Here is a 24,315-nt window from a genome sequence, read left to right as displayed (position 1 = left end):
GGTAATACTATCTCTAATTTCTTGTCTGTGTGGGTGTAAATGCTGGTGAGCAGGCTGTGGGCTGAATTTCTTTTTACTATTAGGATGAGCTCTAGACAGAGAGGGACCAAATGCAGGTTTTCTGTGACTAATGTTCAGAAATACTTAGAAAATTACTTTTACAACTGATGTAAGACTGTGTTGTCTACTCAGAGTAGTTTTCTCCCCTTCCTCCTTTCCATCTTTTGTGTATCTACTACATGTGCAGCCTTTTGTTAAATGGATCCAGGCTGCGTATCTGTATGAGAACAGTAGGGAAAAGAAAGAAATGTAGATCAGCAAGTTGATGTGACTCTTTGCATAGGTTAATGAATGCTGGAGCTGATGGCATCAGGACACATGGTTAGGGGGGACAAGGAGAATGAATACCTGATAAACCTTTTGAGAGGCTTTGTAGATTCAGTGTCTTGAATTAGTGCCATCACACATCCTGCTAGTGGGGGATGTGGGGAAATGGGAACAGGGAAAGAAATGGATATTAGAGATACAGGTTCACACTACATGAAGAGCTGGATTGCTGAGCAGAGTCATCTTAAAAGATCCTTGTAAGAAATGGTGTATTTAAAACCAGGTACTATCCTTGGTTGTTGGCTGTATAGCTCAACAAACAGCTGCCAAGCAATTGTAGAGTCTGGAGTTCCACAGATTAGATCTTGATGCCATTTTTCTAGGGAGGAGTGTTAAACAAGAAACTGAATTGCTTATGAGGTGTCTGAAAGGTTGAAAAACTCAAGATTGGAGACTGGAAATGAAGATGCAATTTGTGAGGTATAAGGTATAGATGCATATGTCACTTTTACAGATGTTGTGGTTTTAGGTTATATTCTTTTCCATGTTCACAAAAAGCATCTATCACTTGTTTGCTTCCACAAGGAAGCACTATATGAAGGATGAGTCTGAGATACTGTTTTACTTATTACCGCTGAATTGTCTGTAGGCAGCAACCAGAATCTTTTAATAACTGTTTGAAACCAACCATCCCCCCAAACCCTTCATGAATCTTGTTTATTATAGAGGAAGAATGGTAATCAGTGTTTGACTTATTGGTGTGAGATAATATCTGTACTGAATTGGGACTTGGATTTATAGAAATGCATGTATTCTTTATAGATACAGTACCTCCTGGTTTCTGCCTCTGTCTTGCTGTGTTAACTGGGTAATGCTTCAAGTTTCATTCCTGGACTTCAATTGGATATACAGCACTGCATGAATTCTCGCAGTCCCTTTGTAGCTGGTGTTTAATGTCAGCTCACCTGTTGATCTGTAATGTTACTGGCCTTGTAAAGTAGGGTGCTGACAGTTCTGAAAGTGAAATAGTTTTTAACATGGGCTTAGCTGTTGACCAGTTTGTGACAGCATGCCATTTCCCTTGTCTCCTTTTTGTAGCAAAGGACCATCCCTGTCCAGGAAGTGCATCTCCAAGATTGATCTCTTAGTAATTTTGTTCTCATGTGTTTTATTCCATGTGTAGCTTCCTGAAGCTTTGTAAATGGATCTGAGAAGCAGCTGTAGATTCAGCATGGCACTGATGGTACCTGTCTGGTGCTGTAGAAGAGGGGAGTAGGGAAAAAAAAATGGGGGGACACAGCTCTTTATGTCCTTTCTTCCACATTAGTAGTCTGAGCTCCCTGACTAAAGTTCTGATGTTCTCTTCCTTCTCCATCTTCAAAGACCATTTTCTTGAGTAATACAGAAATCTTAGTCTAGACTAATGCCTGTCCTAGAAAGCCTGTTGAAAAATCATAAATTTTTATACCCTTTTCCTCTGCAATTTCTTTGTAATTTTAGGTTTCAGTTGGGTGTCTCATAGCTCTCTTGCTGCATACAGCTGTTAGTGCAGTGAAGTGCAGTTTGTTTGTCTTGTTGCATCAAAACAAGTGTGACCAGGTGATCTTCCAGCTCTTGCTAGTTGGCACTTTTAGACAGATTCTTATCTAAATAGATTACAGACATTTTCTCAAGAGTCAGGTGACCTGCCTTAGTACAGATATTACAGAGTATTTCTTTATTTACCTTGGCAGTGGTTGTCTCTTGAGAATAACAGCAACAAATAGGCAGTTTTAAATTTCGCCTGTTGAATGTCTTTTTTATGGGGTCCCACATAAAGTATTACTTTTCCAGATGTGTGAAACTGAATGCTTGTTGTTTGGATTACTCCTTTCTAATGCTCTGTCACTGTGCTGAATGGAGGACATCCTGAAGAATGTTAAAGGGCTTTTATTAAGTTTTGTTCATGTGAATGTCTAGTGGTTAGCTAATGAAAATCTGTGTGCCTTGCTATTGACTTGGGAATGCTTTTGGTTTTGTCTTTTTTCCCCACTAATATAGATATATAAAAATGTGTGGGTAGCTCAGGTCCTGTTTCTCTGCATGTATGGTTGTAAGGGGCAAAAATTAGTGGAAGGAGCAGGGCTGTGGTCTTTCATGTCTTGGAGTCTAGCAATTGCCTGGTACTTCTCCCTGAGACTGAGAGTAGGAGCTAGGGGCCCTTATAAATACGAGCTGTGCTCTGGTCTAGGCACTGAGCTGCTGGGAGGAGATGGGCTGACTAGAAGGGTCAGGAAGGACAAACAGACTGACAGGCCCTTTGCAGAGAAGCTGCAGAGCCAAGAGATTTGTATGAGACTATGTTTGAGTAAGTGGAGGGTAGAGAACTTCTTCAGTCCAGGAAAGGCTGTGACTCCTGCCACTAAGCCATGTGGTGATGGATGCCATAGACCTGGTAATGAATGAGAAGCAGATAAAGCCAGCTCTATAAAACCAGAGGAAATATCATCATTCCAAGACACTAGTGCTGTCATGGGACAGATTAGGGAATCTTCTTAAATATGTGGAGAATGATTTCTAGGCACAAATGATTGAGTTAACTAGACACAATACTGTGCTGGACCTCTTAGGGAAGACGTAATCAGGGATGTGAAGCCTGGGACTACTCTGAAATGGTGAGATTCAGGTTTCCAAGAGGAGTAAGACAGACAAACAGCAGAACTGTAACCATGAACTTCAGAAGTGCTTTTTTTTCCTGAGCCCAGGATTTGCTTGTCAGGGTGTCGTGAAAGGCTGCTTTGGAAGTCAAAGTGGCCCAGGAGAGCTTGTTTACGCTCAATATAGCCTTTTCCAAGCACAGTAACTTGTGCAGAGTTCAGATGTATAGAGCAGATGAAGGTAGGGATAGGTTTACTGGAGATGGAGTGTGCAGGTGATAGCATAGGGTTAAAATGTTTCTAAAATCGTGGTACCTAAAGTAGGCCTTAGGAATGGGAGTGGGCATTGTATTTACTGTAATCGGTAAATCATGTGAAACTGCGCTTGCTGGTACAAGTAGATGATGAGATTGAATACGATGATTGTTTAGTAAAGATTGAGAATTGTCTTAGCAAAATCATGTGGACTTGCACCTGTGTACCCACTGGTATAATAAATCAGAAATATTGTGGGAAGAGGGGGCTTAAAGTCATGCTTGGGGGAAAACAATAGAAAAATATCAAGTTGAGATTAACATATGATTATACAACAGTTATGTAAGGAAAGCGTATAAAATGTGTCCATTTCAAATCCATGTTGGAGTCAGATTTGGGTTCGTCTGTACCTTTCTCTTCACTCTAGAATGAAGAGTGTTTAGCTGATTTTCCTGCTTTCCATATCCCAAAGCAATATCACTCCCAACTAGTAACATAAATATCCATAAAATGAGCATTAGCACAGGTACTAAGATCATTTTAAACAGTCAAACTCGTCTTACCTGCAGTTTCGTTTGTCCCTGGAGTTGTACAGTCCACAGTCTTGGATGGACCTTCTTCACTCGTGTGTAATGTTTCCAAGGATCTACTCTAGCCACCTTGACTGCTGTAAAAGTGGTCAGCAGCACCTGGTGGAGTCCACTCCACCTCTCCTTTAAAGGTTCTTTATTCCAGGTTTTAATGTACACTTCATCTCTATGCATCATTAAGGAAAGCAGAGCTCTGCTGGTGTTGACTATAGATTGAAGGATGTGATGGGGCAGGAGTAAGATTTTGCATAGTAGCTGAATTTGTGAGGTAGTCAACTTAGGTAAGTTACTACATGATTGAAAAGTTTGATCAGCTCTGAGCGGTCTTGTCCAGCTGTAATTCTTGTTCAATTTTGGCTATTGCCTTTTTAAAAAGCTCACAGAGTGGGAGGAGAACTCACAAAGTGAAACAGACTAATTTGTATTATGTTGGTAAATGGGCAAATACATGAATAATCAACAGTCCTTGGTTATGCAATGTGAAAGAAAGAAACTGTCTCACTGACCATTTATTACATCATATTTGATGAGAAAAGGAAGCCTCTTCACAGATAACTTAAAAGCTTATTATGGATGTATGACCTGTGGTATTTATTTATTTAATTAATTATTTTACTTGGGGGATGTTTTTTAAAATGGCTTGTCATCCATGGCAGAGCTGTCATGTTCAGTTTTGGGGAAGCTTTTCTCAGTGAAGATTTTCATTGGCATGTAAAATTATCAAAATACTGATGTGATTCTGAGAAGGTATAAAAAGGTAATAATGAAAGTACATATAAGCCTCTACTTGTCTCTTAATTTTAATAAAAGTTGAGTGTAACATTTCAAGACTAATGTCCAAGTAAGATTAATAATAGCTCATATTTATGACAATTTTGTATATAATTTTGCTGCTGTTAATGTTTTTCAATTTTGTTTATGGTGCTTTAGCTGTTTGAAAGCTCTTCAGTTCAACCTTTGGATGATGGTTTTGTTCCAACACGCACAGCTGTTGTGCTTAACTAGCACTTCTGGATGCTGTTGCTGGTTTTTGTATTGGAACTGTCAGTCCCCTAGAAATGCTCCTGAACCCAAGAAAAAGTTAATTTGTTGACCCTGCTTCAGATTTTTTTTTCCTTAAAGTCCTTTCCTGAATATAACAAGGGTGGCTGTATTGCCTGGCTAATGTTTGTGCTCTGTGGAGGTGAAAAACTGTACTTGGAATGTGTTGGAGACTAACACGGGTGGGGGAACAGCTTAAAAAAACTGAGGGAGGGAGCAGGCAGCAAAAAGAAAAAAAGCTGTGATAACAAGTTTTAGGTACTGTGACACTTCTATTGCATTAGGGCTTTAGGAGGTCTGCTGTCTGGTGCAGTGAAGGCTTCGTGCTGGAAGCCTGCCTGGCTTGGCCTGCCTGTTGACATCTTCCTAGGTCACTCACTTGTGCTGTGAGAAAGGATCCCAAGTGCCTTTGAGTGTGGATGACTTAGTACTGCTTGTGTGTATGCATTTAGCAGCTAAAAACGTTGTGTATGTGGGAGGGAAGGGACTGTGGCTGAGGGGTTGCCTTTGAGCGCTATTGCCTGATAGAATCAGACCCTGGGTTTCATGAACCTTCTTTTTTGTAAAAGAGTGAAATGTGGAATGATCAGGCTTGGGCAACCACACTGCCTGCCACAATGACTGGCTGTGGGGGTTTGAAAACCCATTGCTGTGCTTTTGTTTTTCTCTTATGCTGTCATCAAGATACTGCTTTACTTGCTCCTAAATTGTAGGTAGATTGAAACTCAGCTATATGTTTGCTTGTATTGCTTACCTTGTTAAGCATAGCAAAATTTTTGAGAACTGTGGAAACCACTGTAACATCTCTTGTACTTTTAGTTTGGGAAGCTATTTTGTAATGTTGGCTGTAATACTTGATAAATTCAGTAGTTGACAATTCTCTATGCAGTAAATAAATGATGAATTCAAAGCTTTATTTTTACTGGACTGCAGTGCTAGTAAGGATTTTGCTATTGGGTCTTGTAATTTTAATGCTCTTCCATGTTTTTTAGATGCTAGCTTTTATTTGATAAGAGTATGTATAGGGTTAGTAGCAACCTTAAATAGTAATAACAGTAATCTGTTATCTATAAGTACAAAGTTATGACTAATATGGGAGAGATTTTAGATAAATGATTAATACGGGTTTTTTTGATAATCTGTATTTGAATAGCAAATGTAACTTTTATTTTTCTTGTGATAGTTAAAGTGTAATTTGTATTTGATTTCTACTTGTTGAATATTTTGAAGAAATGTTAGTATCATTCTTGAATATGGGTTGAACTGAGCCTGCAGTTTTGTCATGTGCTTCTTGTTCAGTATCTATGGAGCTCAGAATTGGCAGATAGACTGTGAACTCTGCAGTGCTGACACTTGTTGACAGCAATTTCCCATTTACGCTTTTTTTTCCTTTAGAGGAAATACTGTAACTCTACTGCAAGTTAACTTCAATGACTTAAGAGAAAGGTGTAGGTTTTTTTTGTCTTAATGTGTCTAACTCAGTATTTGTCTGATAATAAAGTTTGTTTCTGTGCCAGTTTTTTTTTCTTTTTTGTGCAGAGAATTTTCTTTTCCAATTTAACTAACAAAACCAAAAATCTGTTTTCTGTCAATTAGTTCCGAAAGCTAATTTTTTAAATTAGGTTGCTGAGATTCAAGAAGTGACACTGCTGTGTTAAGATTTTTTTTTTTTTTTTTTTTTTGGTAAAGCCCTAACATAAAGAAGCCCATCAGCTGAACTGAAGTGTAGAATTACTATTGCAATTTCCTGCCCTCAAATCTCTGTGAGTAAAGCTAACAAATTACTTTTGGAAATTCATTTTGCAGGCAGGCATGCATGCATGCATCCGTATTTTCTGCACCAATATTTTTTCTGTAGAAGAAATTTCTCTTGTATGCCTTCAAGCAGTTAAGCCAAAAGTAGCCTTCTCACAGCACAAGTAGATCACATACTCTTTAAGAAACAGAGGTGTGGTAAGTCTGGGATGAAGGTGGCTGTTTGCTTTCAAGTTAAAATGAAAATTTAATGCACTTACATATGAATTTCTTAATGAAATGACACTTCTAAAATTTTTTAACTTTTAACCTTGTTTGTAGTGATACTTTCAATTTTGTTGATATTATATTTGTTCCCTCCGTAGCAGCCCTTCTCTAAAGCTAGGAAGGAAAGCATTGACGTTGCATTCAGTGGAAAAAGGTTCTGTTTTTGCTCATAATTTTGCCCTGCTTCATGCACTAGAGTGAATGGGTTATGTTTTATCTTCAGGCTCTCTGGTTCTTTAGGGGAAAATGCTTCAAATTCCATTGTCCAAGCACGTGCTGGTTAACATTTCTGGAACAAGTTACTATAGACTCTATCGTAGTTAGCATGATTGGTAGGCTTGGTAAGGTGCATTTGATAAGCCAAAGAAGTGAGGGGTGTGGGTCGTAGATTTAAAAGTGAGAAATCTGTGTGCATATGTGGACTAGGAAGGGTGTTTTGAAAGGAAGCTTGTCAAGAGCTCTTGGATTTTGAACTTTGTTAGTGATCCATAGTTGCTTTGAATAGTGCATGTCTCAGGTATGTAGTGCATCCACACCTAAATAACTCCATTCATGGTTTTTATGGAGCTTTGCATTTCTGTTATATTTGCATTTACATATATTTTAGAACACTTAGAACATTTGAAGGAGTAACCTCTGAGTTTCTCCTTGAAAAGTGTTATGTTAACATTATCTGAACAGGAGCCTGTAAGTTGCTGCCTGTCCTCTGTAGCCCCACAGGGGGAGAGTACTTTGAAATGGGACAAGGGTTTCATTGTGAGCCTGTGATCGTATTTCAAACAGTCTGGGGCAGCGGAGGTGCAAGGAAGTGTGTGTCAGGGTTCCTGCCAAGTTCAGGCACAGTCGTGGGGGCAGTCACTGGATGCAGGAGCAGCAGTACTGTCCATACCTGCAAGAGAGCTCCATGCTGCTCTGCCTTACACTGAGGGTTCAAAGTGTCTTCACCCAGAAGAATACTGTAGGATGGTAAAATGTGCATCTTGGTACTTTTTTTCTTCTGTTGTCCGCTCTTTGCTTCTATAGTGTTCGCAATTTTTGGTCCTTAGTTTGGACTAGGTTTTTTTTTTTTTCCCCCTTGCAATACCTAGCACAACCACACATGGTTGTGGACTTTCCTCACACTTTCCCCCATGTTCTTTCAGTATTATTTTCTTCTTTATCTGTTGTATAAGTGATGCACCATACATTGAAGAATATGATCAGACATTGTGCAAGTTTAGTGATGGTGTGCCATTATCTTGAGCAAGAATATGGAGTGTTACACTCTTAGGAGAGACCTAGGAGATGGTGGTGTTTGTACTCTCCCTACTCCTTAGCATTAAGAGCAATTCTTAGATTCTGTGTTACATAGCAAGGCCTGGGCTTTACTGTTGGAGATTGCTTTAGTTATATATGTAATTGGACTGATAGAGATGGAAGGATACTATTTTGGAAGCAGGGAAAGATGTAATATTTTCTGAGAAAGCAGCTACTACTAATATCTTACTTTGCTTCTTCACTGATCACCCCCCACCCCCATCAGCTGGTTATTTAAGCAAGAACGTTGTCTTGTATCTGCTTTCTGTCATAGAAAGTGAACTTTGCATGTGTCAATGAGTTTCAAAGCTGGCTTTACTTCTTTCTGAGGTCTGTATACATTTATATTGTTTCAGCAGGAAGGATGCCTTAATTGTGAAACTGAACTTTGAAACTTAGGTACGTTGATTAATTTTGTTCTTAAATTAAGGAAATTTACCTGTCCTCCTCTCCTCCAAAGAACCTAGACTTTTTTTTTCTCACTTGAACCTTTGAGATGAATTGCCTTGCTTTCAGCATGTCCTTTTCTGCCAGCCTATATACACATGGTAAAATAGATGAATATTTGACATTTACCATGTTAAAACAAAAAGCCAACAAAATTCATGAAAATCTCTGAGAGCTGCATCTTATCCAGGTGGCCTGCTGTTTGAAATATGACTCCTGGTGTGTATTGTACTCTTAGCCCTAGGATTCAGTAATGAGATTGAGTGGTATCTTGCGTGAGCACTTCTGGATGATTGACAGTGAGGTGATGTGAATCATCATTTATCAGGATATTATCATGCCTACCCTTGATAATTTCTCCCTGCTGTCTGGGGAGGTGGTGAAGACAGATAGGACTTTGTGATGTCAAAGTAATTAGTGTGTGTTGGTTTCCAGCTGAACAAACTGGAAACTAATGATCAGGTAAATGAAGATGAAGTGCATTAGTGTAAGGATGAAGGTGCAAGGACCTTGGGGAAGAGCTTATCAAAATTTCAAGGGGGTTATTTGAATATCTTACAATTTGTGCAGTAGCAAGCAATATTTTTAAACTACTAAAGGATACTTCTGCAACAGTCTATTTACATGTCCTTTGTTGATATCTCTTCTACTGAGAGGGTCAGTGCTGAGGTTAAGGACATTAGACTCTCTTCTGTAAGGACTGGGAACTCCTTATGATTTTCATAAAATCTCAATAGTCATTTTCCAGCTAATGGCAGCAATTTTGAGTTAAATGTTAAGGAATTTCAGTGTACACTGAAAAGGATTAAGTTTTCCAGTGATTCTTCCCATTTTCAAGTGGGGAGATAACTATAATTTGGCTTTTTATATTTGACCCATGGTTGGATCTGTTATGTTAAATTATTTTAACATTGCTTGATAGCATCTGTAAATATCTTAATGTGGACTTCACTACATAATTTGTGGTACTGCAACAGGCTTTTAACAGGCATGATAGTTTCTTGGTACAAGTTCTGAAAATTTTATCATTAGTGAGATATTTCTATAACCTGAAAAAACCTTGTGTAGGTGTGTACAGCTATGCCAATATTTCAAATAATGCCTAATGCACAAGACTGACTGAATATAATTGCTGTACCAGCAGCAAGTGATCTGAGTTAATTTTATCATATGTGATTAGATATTGCTAATTGTAATTAACTGATTGAAATTACATGCTTGCTTTTCAATTATTAAAATGGTAATTTACTCATTGCCATTTATCAGCAAAGTTGTATTAATATGCCAGTTTCCCAGATACCTCCAAGAATAACATAACTGTGACAGCAAACTTTTGTAATTAAAGCCTCATGGCAAAATTATTCTTTTGGCTAATTTTTATATACACAGCTTTCTTTTTATTTTACTTGCTTCTTTGGTGCAAGTGAGTGGGCTAGAATCTCTGGCAGGAATTTGTCCGTATTAATATGGCTCATCAGAGACATTATATTTAATTGGAGAGCCTGCGGTATAGTCGCAGGAGGCTGAAGGGAATTATTTAGCATTAGCAATGGCTCGTCTGGGAGTTGTGCACTAATCAAGGAGCTTGTGTGTTAACTGTAGGGATGATGGGAGTTATGACGATTATGACATGTGAGCACATGTCTGAATGAGAACTGGACAGGCAATGAGTTAATCAAGAAATATATTAAATGGCTCCCATGCTGCTTCATTATTACTATGTAGTGTGTCTGTCAGATTGTGTACTTTAACAAAAAATAAAATTAAATCCAACAAATTGATGTTTTTGCAGATAAAGTTAATACCAAATTTTTAACCAAGAACCTATTTCCCCCCCTATTTTTGAAGTGAATGTGTGCTTTAAAGTGCTGTGTTGAAAAAGAGTAAGTGAATGTTTGGCCTGCAAAAGGCATTTACATGTGTGCCACTCCAATCTGCGGGCTTTTATATTTTGTCAAATATACTTGTTTTCAGTAAATATGAATTTACTGAAATATGCATTTACTTGTTTTCAGTAAATATGAATTATTTCCCACATTCAGCTAGATGTTTTTACATTTTAAGCTTTTACGTAGTTAATAGCTTGCCAAAATATAAAACTTACTGTTAGCAACTTAGCTTCAAGGAAATAAAAATGCTAATGTTTTCCATTATCAGGATGCTCCAAACCTTGTGAAGTAAAGAAACCAAACACAGCACCCTTTAGCTGAAGTGCATGGACTGTTTATATGCCAGGTAGACACATTCTGTGCTCAGCATGATGGGAGGCATCCATTTCCAATCCATAATGAAATTTTCAGTTATGCTGGAAAAATTCATGTTTAGAGGAAATGGAATTAATAAACTGAGCCCACCTTAAAAAAAGTTAAACCAACTGAATTATGTTGGTCGGCAAATTTATCTCAGAGCTACTGGACAGGTGAACATGTGCACTTTTCCTGCTATTGTAAGCACTGCCTAATTTAATACAACTTTCTACCAAACTGTAACCTTCATGTATTAGCTTAATTAAAGCAGTATCATGGCTACTACCCAAAGTGTTAACCTGTAGGAGATTGTTATTGAAATCCATTATCTGTGGAGTCAGTATTAGTGGTCAGCAGCAGCAGAAGTAAAACTGTGAGTAAGACCCTCCCTTGGGTGCTGTGAGCTCAGCAGGTTAAACTGTCAAAGCTTCTTAAAGGATGGATAGTTAAACCCCCTGGAGTTAAAGGTAAACCAATCATTTGCTGTCAGCAGGAAATATGACTTTATTTAGCAGGTTGGAGGGGGAAAAACCCAAACCTAAAAGCTAACAGGAAAGAGGATTTAGAAGGAACTATTCTGTAAGAGTGTGTGTTGCTGTGCTGTGTAGATTCCATGTAACTTGGAAAGATTTTTTAAAAATTCTGGGCTTTTTTGAAATAGGAATTTATATAGATGTTTACTCCAATAGCTTATAAAACTATACACAAAGTTGAGTTAAATTATTAAACCTGTGAATATTATCTATATGTTGTGAGGTATGCAATAGTTTGTGCCACTCTTAAATGGAAACAGTTGTCACCTTGCAGAAATAGGTTTTCTTTCCTTTGGTGTTATGCAGTTGTTGCCTGTATAGAGTGTAATTATCTCCTTTTACCATATGAAATATATTTAGCATTGACTAAGTGTGCCATATTGAAAATCTAAATATGTATTTGTAGAATTTGTATGTATAGGCTATATGTATTTATGGTACTGTAATTAACCTATTCTGATAGTGGTATTTCTCATCTTGTGTAGTTTTTCCTTAATCTTCAAGGGTGAAGGTCTGGATAGCACTTCTTAAATTCTTGCCTCAAAAAAAAAAGTGATAGCTTGTTGTAGAAGTGTGGGAATTAGGTGTGGGGGGAGCGCTTTGCTATCATTTTGCTCATTGGAACAAGATGTGTGGTTGGGTGGGGAGAACTTTGTAGTGTTCTGCAAAGAATGGCCTTTTATATACCAAGACCCATTTCCTCAATATATGCACTGTTTTAGACTAAATCTGCTTGATGTGCTGAAATGATATTGTCTGAGATTAATGGGATGCAGTGGAGACTAAGATTCTGCTCACTATCCTTGAGGTAACTTAAGATGGAAAAGTGCATATCATAGGAAATAAGCTAGGAGGTGGAAACATTGTTAGGGAAAATACTCAATAACCTAAAACCCCTCAAGCAAATAAAAGATTTTTCTGAAGTCATGCTAAAATAATTTTTTTACAATTTGTGTTGTAGCAATGGCAGAACTCTGAGGGCTGTAAGGGAGAAAAATGGTTGAAAATATTTTTGTCAGATGATCTGGAAGAGAATGGGACCACAAAAAGTCTGTCATCTGCATCCATGAATGAATTGTCCAGTGTTGGTTGTAACTGTGTGAAAATTGTATTTGGACAGTGCAGGTTTTGTTGTCTATTCCTACCTGTTTGTTAGACTGTACACAGTCCTTACAGACTTGGTGAGCAGGCTGCTTGTCTGTGCAGTCATTTTCAGGGGTGCTTGGTGCTTTTTCTCCATTGCACTGTTTTTATAGTCTTCATCTGGACACCTGCATCTTGAAATGTCAAAGCTGACTTGTCTTTCAAAAGAAGACTTTTGAAGGTGGAAAGCTTAGGATGGGTTTTATACAGAGAACTATCTTTTTTTGAGGCTTTGCTATAATGAATAATTATAATACACTGGCTGAGAAGTAATTTCCTTGCAAAACTAACAATTTTATTTAAGAACTAAGCAAAGAATAATTTTAAAGAAATCTGAATATTCACATTAGTGGAATTTTGAAGGAAAAATGCTCTACTTTTGTAAATGTTATGTAATAACATATTAAGTATGAATATTTTGTAAGGCATTTTTAAGTATTTCATTCCTTGTAAAAGCATAAAATTATGCTGGTCATGATGGTAATGTTGAGGTTTTGTGATGCAATTTTTGTTTATTATATGTAGTGCTTTAGTGCTTAGTCTTAGTGGAAAAAGCCCTCTCACTGAGTACCTAGAAATGGTAAAAGGGTGTGTGCATGTGCATGCATATTTTCTATTTAGCATATATATATTGCATAGATGTGAGGAAAATCTGTGTTTTAGAAAACCTAACCTGGAATTTTGTCATCCTTAAGATACTCTGCATTCACTCACAAACTGTTTTTTCTGGTATTTTCTTTGCATTATTTGACATTGAAGAATTTGCTTCATATTATGTCTAAGTTTCTCTAAGTCTAAACTACTTTTGAAAGGAGTGTCTGTGTTTTCCTGCCCCCTCTCATTCATGCACTGTATGGGATCTGATGGTCATGTGGCTGGGAGATGGTTTAACTTGCTGATCTGACAGAAGGTTAATTTCCCCTCCCCTCAGATTACTTTTCCACTGTGTCTGTTCAGTTCATTGATCTGTCTCAGCAGCACTGTAATTGCTAAAGCTTCGTGTGGAGGAGAGTTTAGGGGTGGGCTCATCCTGAGTGACATCTTGTATATGCCTAAAGTAAAGCTTATTGTGAAACTTAATGTAAGTCTCAATATATCGTTCATTTTGGGCCTGAAGTTAGTCCACACTGGGAAGAATATAATTCACTGTAGGGTCTGCTTCTTGCATTTCTGATTTTTTTAAAAAAAACTTAATCTTCCAACTACTGATCCGGAAAGCTGCATTTAGCTGATGTCCGCGTTTCTGTTTTCACCTGTTTTAAATACTGTTTTCACCTCTTTTAAACAGCTGAAATGTCAGGTAGCGCTGAATTCATATTGCTGCTGTTGTGACCTACTCTCCCAACACTAGAACTGGTTTTAGGAATCACTGGTCTTTGGATGCTGGAAGTAACTTCTGCAGTCCGTCCATTTGTAGACATCTGAATGACTGTACTGTGTTCATCCATCTGAAAGGCTAACTCCATCCAAATTAGAGCTGAAAATGGTGGATAGGAGATGTTACCATTGCATACTATGTGTTACTTTATACTGTGGCTGAGTTTAACTTACTTTTTCTGAATCACAAGTGTCTTCTGGCATATCTAGCTTAATTAAACACTAAATCTCTACTGTATGAGGTTCTGTAGTTAACTGCCCTTTCTACCGTCTGTTTCCTAGACCTGCGTAACTACCAGCTTTCTCATCTCCTATATGTCTTGCCCCTTTAGAAAGCAAAACAAAGAAGCATGCATCAGATGCATTCCTTGGTGAGCTTGTTTTTGGGAGAGGCAGGAAAAAGAAACAGCGTGAGAAAGATCTGTCCTATTGCTTTGCTAATGTGCTTGGAAGCTGAGATTCCATTAGGGAAAGGCTGACATGTGGGTGCAGATCTGTTTGAAATGCAGGGAGGCTACTAAAAACACTGTAGGGTATCACTATTTTGTTAACATCACAAAACACTTAATTCTTTTCCTCAAACATTTAAAGTGCAGAATCACATGTACTGCAAAGATGAAACTCAAGCATCCTCACAGAGCATAGTGGACTGCTCTAAATAAATATGATGAATTGCTCAATTCCTGCAACAAATGGAAACACTTTCTTTGGTAAATACATTAAGTGTCTTCCCAAATTCTTAGTGTATGCTCTGAACTAAAATTCTTCTGTTTGTCCTGGAGACTTGGTCTAGATTAATGTATTCCAAAGTAATAATAGTCTGCAGATGTATGAGTGCAGATGCAAGCTTGCAGACATTCTTCACAGCAACCCCAGACATCAGCAAAGCTTCTGTTGAGTGGCTGTGCTGCCTCTAATCTTGACTTGAGCAAAGGAGCTTGGTAGCTGCATCACCAAGGGAGACATGAGTGGAAGGAGGCAATGGGAATGCTTTTCCCTTAAGATTGTGTGTTTTGCTACTGATGCAATGGCTTGGAATCAAAAAATGGGACATTCTGGTTTTCCCATCCTAATTGCTCTACCTCTGTTAATTCTTCAGTTCATCCAAAGGTAGATTAGTGAACAAGGTGACTGTTGACCTCCTTTTGCAGTTACTGTACCAGAGACAGGCTGTTCCTTACTGATGTTGAGTAAAACACATTGGAAGTTGTGATACACACTATTTCATTCCACTAAATTTTCAATAGCAAACTTGTGTACTAGTTCCTGGTCTTTACTGCTTTGGAGGGTTCAACACAGTAAGCACTTGCAGTAAAATTCTGATGGGGAAACCTTATTTTCCACCATTGCTCTGGAAGGTGCTTCACTGAAGCTGTCTGTCAAAGAATAAGCATGTAGGAAAAGGCTTATAAGAGCCAAGGTCATTCTAGAGCTCTTCGCCAGAGTCTTACCTGGAATGTCTTCAGGACTCAGAAAGCATTTTCTTGCAAAACCCAGTTTGAGAGTATCGCTCTGACAGCTTTAGCATGGTCTGGTTTTCACAGTAGGAGTGATCAGGCCTCAAGGTACAATGGGGAGTCCTTTCCTCTTCATGAGGCAATTAAAATTGTGTGTCTTTTTAGCAGCAAACAATGTTCTAGAGCTTCGTCCATGGAAGAGAGAATTTTGAGATTTACTTTTGCATTTTTTAAGGTTACAAAAATAAGTTCATGTGTATAAGTGAGAATGCAAACAGATTGAAATCTTGATACATGTTGAAATGTGCTTTCTCTTAGTCTTGGTAAGAAATGCAGTCTTCCCTTGCCTGGTTCATGTTGCTCATCTTTTAGAGATTGCTCAGTTCAACCTGGATCCATTAATTTTAATTGTAGTTGAAATGGATTTTTGAGGCCACTAGTTAGTGGGGTTATTTACTGTCTTGATTTTTTTGACCAGTTGGCAAACTTGAAGGGCAAAACAGGGAAGTAAAGGAAAGGGTGTTTTTTAAAAAAAATTTATTTTTCTCAGCTGGTGTCTATGAACCAGGGATCTAATCCTGCAGATGCTAATGAATGGACTGCTTTGAGGGTCATTGTAGGCTTGGAGGGGATTGTAAGTAAATACCCTTTACCAAAACATGTTTGAAGACCACTGAAGAATTGTTTTACATAGTCCTTGCAAAACTGTTTGTGGACCATCAAACTAAAATAGTTTCAAATATGCTTGCAGAGAAATCTATTTATGTTGACACTGCAGGTTGACCTGTTTATTTGCATAAATTTTTATTTAGCTTTTTGAAACGCCAAGCAAAAATCAATGTGGGAAATATAGGATAGTTGTGCTATTTTATGTCTTTCAGTTTTGTTTTTCATGTTCTTTAGACATGTTTCCATTATTTCATTTTAGGGTTAAATGCTGTAATTGTGTGGCAGTATTTCTTTGCAGATAGCACTTTAAAGGCTGTATGAATACTGCACACTGTGTGCTCATACTTATTATATTACTGGTGCATGTATTTTAGTGTCAAGCTGCTAAAGACACTTAGGTCAGATGAAAGATGTGTTTTTGGCAAAGCAGTAAATTTGAACCTCTTTTGCATCCATTTGATTTTTTTTTTTTTTTTTAAACTCAAGACTGTTTAATGCCGCAGGCTTTTCGTTCTGTTTTGTCTGTCTTGTTTGGCAATGGCGCTGGCAAGATTTGAGGTGGTTGGGTTTTTTTACCTACCTTACAAAGGATTTACTCATTAGCCCTATTTTATGGGTTGAGCTAATTGTGATTTGTCTTGCTGAGCGGTATTATGCAGTTTGGGCCAATTAAGTGAATCCACTTACACCAACGGATGTTGTTCCAATGTGTAATATTGATTTGAGCTATAAAAGGAGAATGACTTGTTTGATTAGATTTCTGTGTCTAAACAATGTTCAATCTTATCTAGTGTACTAAACAAAAGTGTTCTCCTCACTGAGGTTTTTTTAATTGCTTTTTAGGTTTGATTAGCACTGTATATGCAGCTATAACAGTTTCCCTATAATATAAATTCTGGAACAGCACAGAAGAATTAGGGGGAAAATGCAGCCTGCAACTCAGTGTAACTGTCTCTGCTGCATGAATGTCAACTTGTGTTGAGACCTGGCGATGTGTAGGCTGACCTACTCTGAAAAACTGGGACACTGGGGAATCCCAGACATTTACCTCCTTGGAGATGGAGGAAAAGGGCAGTGTGTGTGTGTGTGTGTGTGTGTGTATGTGTTAATTAGGCATTTACGCTGAAGTAAATTACATCTGTCACATGGTAAGCCTCAGAAGCTGCTGAAGTACGTAAAATCATCTGTGGAAATGATGCGGGGGATATTAAACACTCTAGTACGAAGTGCGTGTAGATATATTTTTCTTAGTTGACAGAGTCAGCCTTTACTTTTTGGAGTTAGTAAATGAGAGTCATTGTGAAACAGAGGGGGAGAAAAGCACTTTTTGTCATGAGCCAGATCCATAAGAAGGTAACAAACTTGAGCTGCTGAATAATTATAATGCTAGGGATGTGTAAATTTTCCTGTTATTGTTGATTGTTTTATGGATTGTATATGCACTGAAAGTAAGTGGTTTAGTTCTTTGCCTTAAAATATTTAATACGTTCTATATCCATACTGAGAACTTTTCTATGCTTAAATGTTGAGACATATGCATATTTAAATGTAACTTTTTTATAATATAGATTCCAACTAGCAACCTGCAGCAGATGAGTGTCTTCTGGAGAAAGTTACTTTGATAAGGTTACTGCTGTGTTAAACAGAACATCTCTAGGAGACCTATGTGTATTTTAGATAGTTATTTTGATTCTCAAAATGATGATTATTTGAGATACATGATTAATTATGGAGATAATTCAGTAAATTCAGGGTGTATTGCTAGGCAAGAAAACATGCTGCTATCAAATGAATACATGTGCTGCTCTCCGGGATAAAGGAGAGCTAACGTAATCTAGGTAATTTGAGTGTGTAGTAGCTTTGATTCAAAGAAGTCCTTTGAATTTGGGTTATCTGCAAGGCAGATATTGACTACTTCTGTGGTGTTCATATGCAAAACTTTGGGTTATGGACCTAGTTGTTTTATGGAGTATGATGCCAAGCCCTGACACCAAACCTTATTTAAAAATCCTCCTGATATACTGAAATATAATGTAGAAGGATCTCCAAAACTAGTTGCTGGTAGTGTTATTACCTCTTACTGCACTCCACACCCTGAGAGCTGCTGCAGCCTGGAGTGGTGCTTGGAGCCAGTCCAGGCCAAAAATGACTGGCAAGTCATCCCTCATGGAGTCCTTGCTTTACTTGCCTATTTGCTGGAAGGGTGGTGAAGAAACATGAAGCTGCTCCTGTGTAAAGATCTGGCAGAGTTTGCTAATTTGGGTGCCTTGCCATGAAGATGTCTCCTGGACCTAAACTAGCTTGGGAACCAATGGGCACTTCTGTGCTGTTTGTTTCTGAATGAATAAGCTTGTTGGACTTGAGCTAGTTCTTGTGTCTGTATGTGGTCAGGAAGACTTTTGTAATAAAATAATTGTTGTACTTCAGATTATTTCCAGATGATTTTGTATCTTAATCCAAAAGTGACATCACTTAATAGTATTCATTCTGATGTTGTTCTAGGACTCCTTGTTAAATCCAGAGTATTATTAGTAGTAGTAGTTTATTTCTCATAGATAAAGGAGTCTGCAATGATCTCGTTGGCTGTTTGTGATTAGTTCAGGTTTGGATTTCCAGTGGTGACTGTATTTAGTCTCTAGTTTTTGAATTAAGTTGAGGTTCTATAAAATGAAAAATCATTAGGCTTTGGTGAAGATCTTTCTGTTGTTTTTGAAATATAATTAGTGTTTATGAAACAGACTACTTAAAATATAAAACTTTTACAGAAATTAAACTGCTTTTACAGACAAGATGTCTTTCCATGATTTCTAGTTGTTTATATTCTTTAATGTAACAAGCCCTTGGTAGCTGCTTGAGATTTATCTCTTGAGGCCCAGGTAGCCCAGTATGATTAAAACCTGCAGTATAAACCATTAAGCACTTAGTTTCCTCTGTTTTTCCAGCTTTTGTTGTTATCCATTCATGCTTGAGATTGCAGGGTCAATTCAGATATTTATGAAGGAATTGCATTTCTTCAACGACCTCCTGGGACTCACTTCTTTGTTTTTTGTTGACATTGGGGTTTTTTTGGTTTTTTGTGAACTAAAACAGAAAAGGGAGAAATTATACCTCTGAGGTTTTAGCTGTTAGGGACAGGTTTTGAATACCTAGGATTGTGTGATTTAAGTTGAGCACTTAAGCAATCCTTGAATTTGAAAATCAATATATTTGAAATTTGTTGTGGTTGAGGAAGGGGAGTTGCTGGATTCTTTGGACTGTCTAGAAATATTGCATTAAAAGTCAGCTTCAGCAGAAGTAAATATTTAGTGAATTACTGTGTGAACTAGGCAGCACTTGGTAGTAAGCTAAAAGTTTCAGTTGTCATGTAGACTCAAATAATGGCTTTTGTTATAATGTTTGGTAGCAATTGCATTTGTATTATACTAAAAAAATCTATGTGTTTGTGTAACTGTATTTGGGGTATTCTTCTTGAACTACAGTTGAAATTGACATTGAAATCTAAATGCTAAGGGGAATTATTATGAATTACTAAGTAGCAGATTTCCTGTTTACATGTGTGCTGGTTTACTCATAATAAAAATAGGTATGAGAAGCCCTCTAGATGGTAGAGCTTTCGCTTGAAAATCTGGAGGGTTTGGGCTTGTGGGCGAAGAATAGAGACCTAATTTTTGGAGAGATTTGCCGAGGAGGTGTATCAAGTAATGTGAATGTGATATGGTTACTGATTTACTGTTGTGTTATACCTGTGTGAGTTATATTGGGACGTATGCAAGGCTGAACTGGCACCGAACTAGAGAAGGCACCAACAACTTGCAGTAAGGTGAACAAGGAGAAATGGATTTACCAGGTTACAGGGGAATGTAGGAAAGGAAGAGTTGAAACTCCAAAGAGTTGAATAGCAATGAAACATTTCAGAAAGGAGCCGTGGAGTGTTGGGGAAAAGTGCACAAGACTGTTTGTGTTAAATCAATAGGTTTGCAATATCTTCTGTGGCTGCTTTTGGTACTAGTTGGGACTGTGTTGGTGTCTTAGTGTGAGAAGTGTGTGGGTGTGGGGTTTTCCTCTTGATACCTAGAAACAGCTAATGATATTTAGTCCTCTTCTAAAAGGAAGCTTTTGGTTTTGTGAAACACACATAATTAAGCTTAAGCTTGAATGACTGTTTATAAATGTAAACCACCTTGGGATTCAGAACAACTTTAAGCATATAAACTGATCATGTAGATAAAGGGGCACATGCTGTTTCTTCAACGTAGTGCTGCAGGAAGGATGACACAGGCTAATCTCGGTAGCATTTGATCAAAATAGATTACTTAGTTGCTGAGGTGTATGTACTAGGAAGCACTAAAACCTGCTGCATGATTGTCTGTGCTAGTGTGTAGGATTTTTTTTTTTTCTTGCTCTGTTTATATTGTGAGACCAATGCTGTACTGGTAAAACAAAATAGTTGTGAATATATATTGTTTTATAGAAGCAATAGCTGAAATGTGACGTGTGGCAATTCCAGGAGGTTATGTGAACCCTCATATACTTGAGAATATAGCAAATTCAGGAGCTATTGAAGAGATGCCTCCAGAAGGAAACATGGAATTAGGTGGCAAGTTAGTATGCTTTTTGTTGGTAGGATTAACTTTTGCAAAGTTCTGAAAAAGTTGATAAAACTGAAGAAAAAATTAAAATGTTTAATAAATTACTCTCCCCCTTGTGATACATGTTTATTATATTTACCTGCTACGTATTTCTCATTGTATTGTTCAAAATACTGTCTGACTGCTGCTTGTCTGTGTTTGCAGATGTGTTTTTGGTTTTTTCTGGTCTTGTTTCTTCTGAATGGGTGAATAGTATATGCAGACTACATTACTTCTAACTAGTTTGACACACTTGACAGCCTTCATTCTACTTACAAATAAAATTCCTTTTCACAAAGAATAAAATTTCATGTTAATAAAACAAAAATATTATGCAGAATCACAGAATATTCTGAGTTGGAAGGGACCCACAAGGATCATAAGAGTCCAGCTCTTAAGTGAATGAACCATCAAACCCACAACCTTGGTGTTATTTGCACCATGTGCTGGCCAGCTGAGCTCATCTCAGGCTCTTATATTTCTCATATGTTAATACTAATTTTCTAAAAGAATACAATTTTTAAACAATGTGTTTTCAGTTTCAAATGATGAAGAGGATCTAAAATAGTTCATAAAAATAGCTTTAAAAATCGGTAAGCATTGGAAATAGCAAATTGTCGTTCTAAACAACTCTTACTGACAGCTAACAATCTTACACAGTTTAAATAATGGCATGCTTTCTTAAATACATACTGAAAGGGAGCATACAAAAAGCAGAATGAGGAAAAGCTGGTTGTTTGGTTTCACGGTTGTATGTGTATCTTACTTCAAAGAAAAGTAGTCTGAACTCTGAAAACATGTTAAAGACTAATCTAATTAAACTTTTTAAAGTAAAAGATAAGCATTCGTGTGAGATGTAAGCACACTTCTAACTTCAAACCTAGCTATTTTATTATTCGTGGTAAAATGTTGGTGATGTTTGTCCCTTTTGTGTTTGACTAAAAAATATTTGGCAAATGCATATAAATGAGGATACAATGGATTAGAAATCAAACACGAGCCTGCTTAAATAATTCTCAAGATTTTCTGGTTCATGTGTAGTGATATTGAACTCTTTAGTCATAGGCTTTAATTTGTGCATGGTGCTGACCTGATGCTGTGCAGGGACACTCATTGCATCCCTTCATTCAATTCACTCTAATTATCCCCAACTTCCTGGGGAGCCTGCTTAGAACTGGTCATGAATGTTTGTTATTAAGTATTAAGATATTAGACTACCCTGGTTACATGTAACAAAGTAGTTTTTAGTCTGAATTTACATATAGATTATCAGTATAGGAAGCTGAAATTATATTTGTCATGATTTTATTTAATCAAATTCAAAATAATGTATTAGAATAATAAAACATTTTGACAGTGACTTAAGCTCAGAGTTAAATGAAATGAGATTTATTGTGCAAGTACTTGTACGCCAGTGTTGGTAATTTCAGTGTGTATTTTAGAGTAGTTATGGTATGTAAATTATCTTTGACACAATCAGATTTGTGTGCATGTAACTGGGTGATGGTAATTATTTTTGCTGGGAGCATCTGTTAATTTCGAATATTGCCTCTTCAGGTTCACGTGAAAATGGCGGATGAATCTGTCTGTGTTGGCCCAGCTCCCACCAGCAAAAGCTACCTCAACATGGATGCCATCATGGAAGTCATTAGGAAAACCAGGGCCCAAGCTGTGAGTCTGAATGTGTCTATCTGCTGCAGCTGTTTCATATATAGAAAGCAGAAAAGCCAGAGTTTGTATTTTTTTTTTTCTAAAGGTGTGGGGGGGAAGTGATTGAATATGCTATTCCAGTTAGTTCATGTCACATGAGTTAAATGTGTCTGAAATCGCTACTGGAAATCAAAGGCTTTGTAGCATCTGGCAGCACTGGTCGCTGATCCTGCAGGTGGCTGCTGGATTCAGCTTTCACACCAGGGAGCAGCTTCAGTTCATTTCCAAATTTGCTGGGGGGAAAAAAAAATCCCAATTAGTTTTGAGCGCTAACCCTTTATATGCCATAATGGCTTTTTTCAATGTTTTATGAAGGGTGTCCAGGAAGGCTTTAGGTTAAACTTAGTTTGAATCCCTTTCAATGTTATGTAAGCGTTACTTGCAGGAAGATAAGGTAAATGGTGCATCCCATAATTGTTTTTGTTTCAGAATGTTTACAAAATGCACATTAGCTTATTTGTGTGTTTGTGGGCAAGTCTGCCTTTCTCCCTCCAAATTGGCCAGAGATTCAAAGCTTAACAGAAATCAGTAGGAAAACTAATATGTAGTCATGTTCACATTCCTAATGTTCTTTGTTCTGTCACTGAAATGTATTATTTAGAGGTACTGTACTCAGAGCATTTATTAAAAGAAAATTTGATGTGTATATATCGGCAACGCTACTCTTGAACAGTCGGATTAGCACTATAATTTCTTTTAAATATGATGTTTTGGTATGGTGCCTTCAAGGGGCCAAAAACATTCCTATGAAGAAAACTAGTATTTTCTTCTCTTAGAGTTTTTGAATGTGAACTGAGTTACTGGCTTTTTAAAAGATGTGGATAAAATGGCTTATACTCTGTCTATCAGAGTATATTAGATCAAGAATCTTATGTGAATTGCAAAAAGTAAAACGAAAACTCTTTCTAATGTTCCTCTCAAGTAATTAGGCTGAATGTATATTGGGGTGTGAGTAGCAAATGAGGCACATAGAATACTTTACTTAGAGTAATGAAGAGAGTATACTGTGCTCTCCAGCCAGGGTCGTTAGAGGTAGGGGGTTATGACTATGGACCTATGCACCATTTTGTTGTGGTTAGTGCTGGAAATATTTTGTGATGAGGAGTACTTGATAGTGGTTTCTGAGAAGAGTGTGGATGAGCATATATGTAGAAGTCTGCAGTGGAGCTAAAAAGAGCAAAAGGCAAATCACTAAAGGGTGTGTCCATTTGCTCTGCAAACAGCCCCTTTCTCCTGAGTTAAGTAAGGAAAATGTGTTTCAGAAATGGTAGCTCAACAGCTTGACTTAGGATGGAAAAATCATTGTGTTCAGAGAGCTTCTTAAGGTATTCAACCTATTTAAATGCTTAATGATCTATTTCACTCTCCCCAGTATCTGAAAAGGCGCTAGCAATTTTGGTGTCTGGTTTCAGAAAACAATCAGCTTGAATTTTGTCTTCCCAGGTACACCCAGGATATGGATTTCTTTCAGAAAATAAAGAATTTGCTAGACGTTTGGTAAGTTATTTTTATTTGCTTGTCTGGGACTTATGCACTAGGTGACAGATTTGTTTCAAGGTATCTGAGGAATCAAGATACCAACTCAAGGGAGATCTAAAAGATACTTTAATATAGGAGATTTCATTTGAGGATGTAATTGCAGCCTGTGTTTTCTTTTGGGTATAGGGGAGAAGTCTATTTGTAAGAACGTTACGCAGGATGTAAAAACCTTTAGGCATTTTTGCTTATGCCTGGACCATTTATGAGGCAGCTCTGCAAAACTGGGTCACTGAAATGATCTAGGTTAAAAGTATCTGGTTTTAAGTGATCATTTTGGTGATTTGTAGCACAGCTGGTGAACAGCTGTATCAGCAGCCCTGAGATGGTGCTGAACTGCACTTCAGGATGGGAATAGAAAGCTGTTTAAAAACTGGCTTCTCTGCTGGTAGTTTTGTATCA

General features: G+C 37.5%; 1 protein-coding gene across 3 annotated transcripts in view; it reads left to right on the top strand.

Moving 5' to 3' along the window:
* The window catches only part of PCCA (propionyl-CoA carboxylase subunit alpha), a 273,781-nt gene that overhangs the window by 20,358 nt on the left and 229,108 nt on the right, over positions 1-24,315 (top strand). For all 3 annotated transcript variants that reach the window (XM_085057123.1, XM_085057133.1, XM_085057141.1), the window contains 2 exons: positions 22,225-22,338; positions 23,821-23,874. In XM_085057123.1, the coding sequence (XP_084913249.1) occupies positions 22,225-22,338; positions 23,821-23,874 (168 nt within the window). The remainder of the gene's footprint in view (positions 1-22,224; positions 22,339-23,820; positions 23,875-24,315) is intronic.

The sequence above is a fragment of the Lichenostomus cassidix genome, chromosome 1 (genome assembly GCF_008360975.1).
Source record: "Lichenostomus cassidix isolate B80296 chromosome 1, HeHo_3.0, whole genome shotgun sequence".
In the NCBI taxonomy this organism is placed as follows: domain Eukaryota; kingdom Metazoa; phylum Chordata; class Aves; order Passeriformes; family Meliphagidae; genus Lichenostomus; species Lichenostomus cassidix.
The sequence above is the reverse complement of the archived record's forward strand: the minus strand, read 5'-3'. Positions and strand labels throughout refer to the sequence as shown.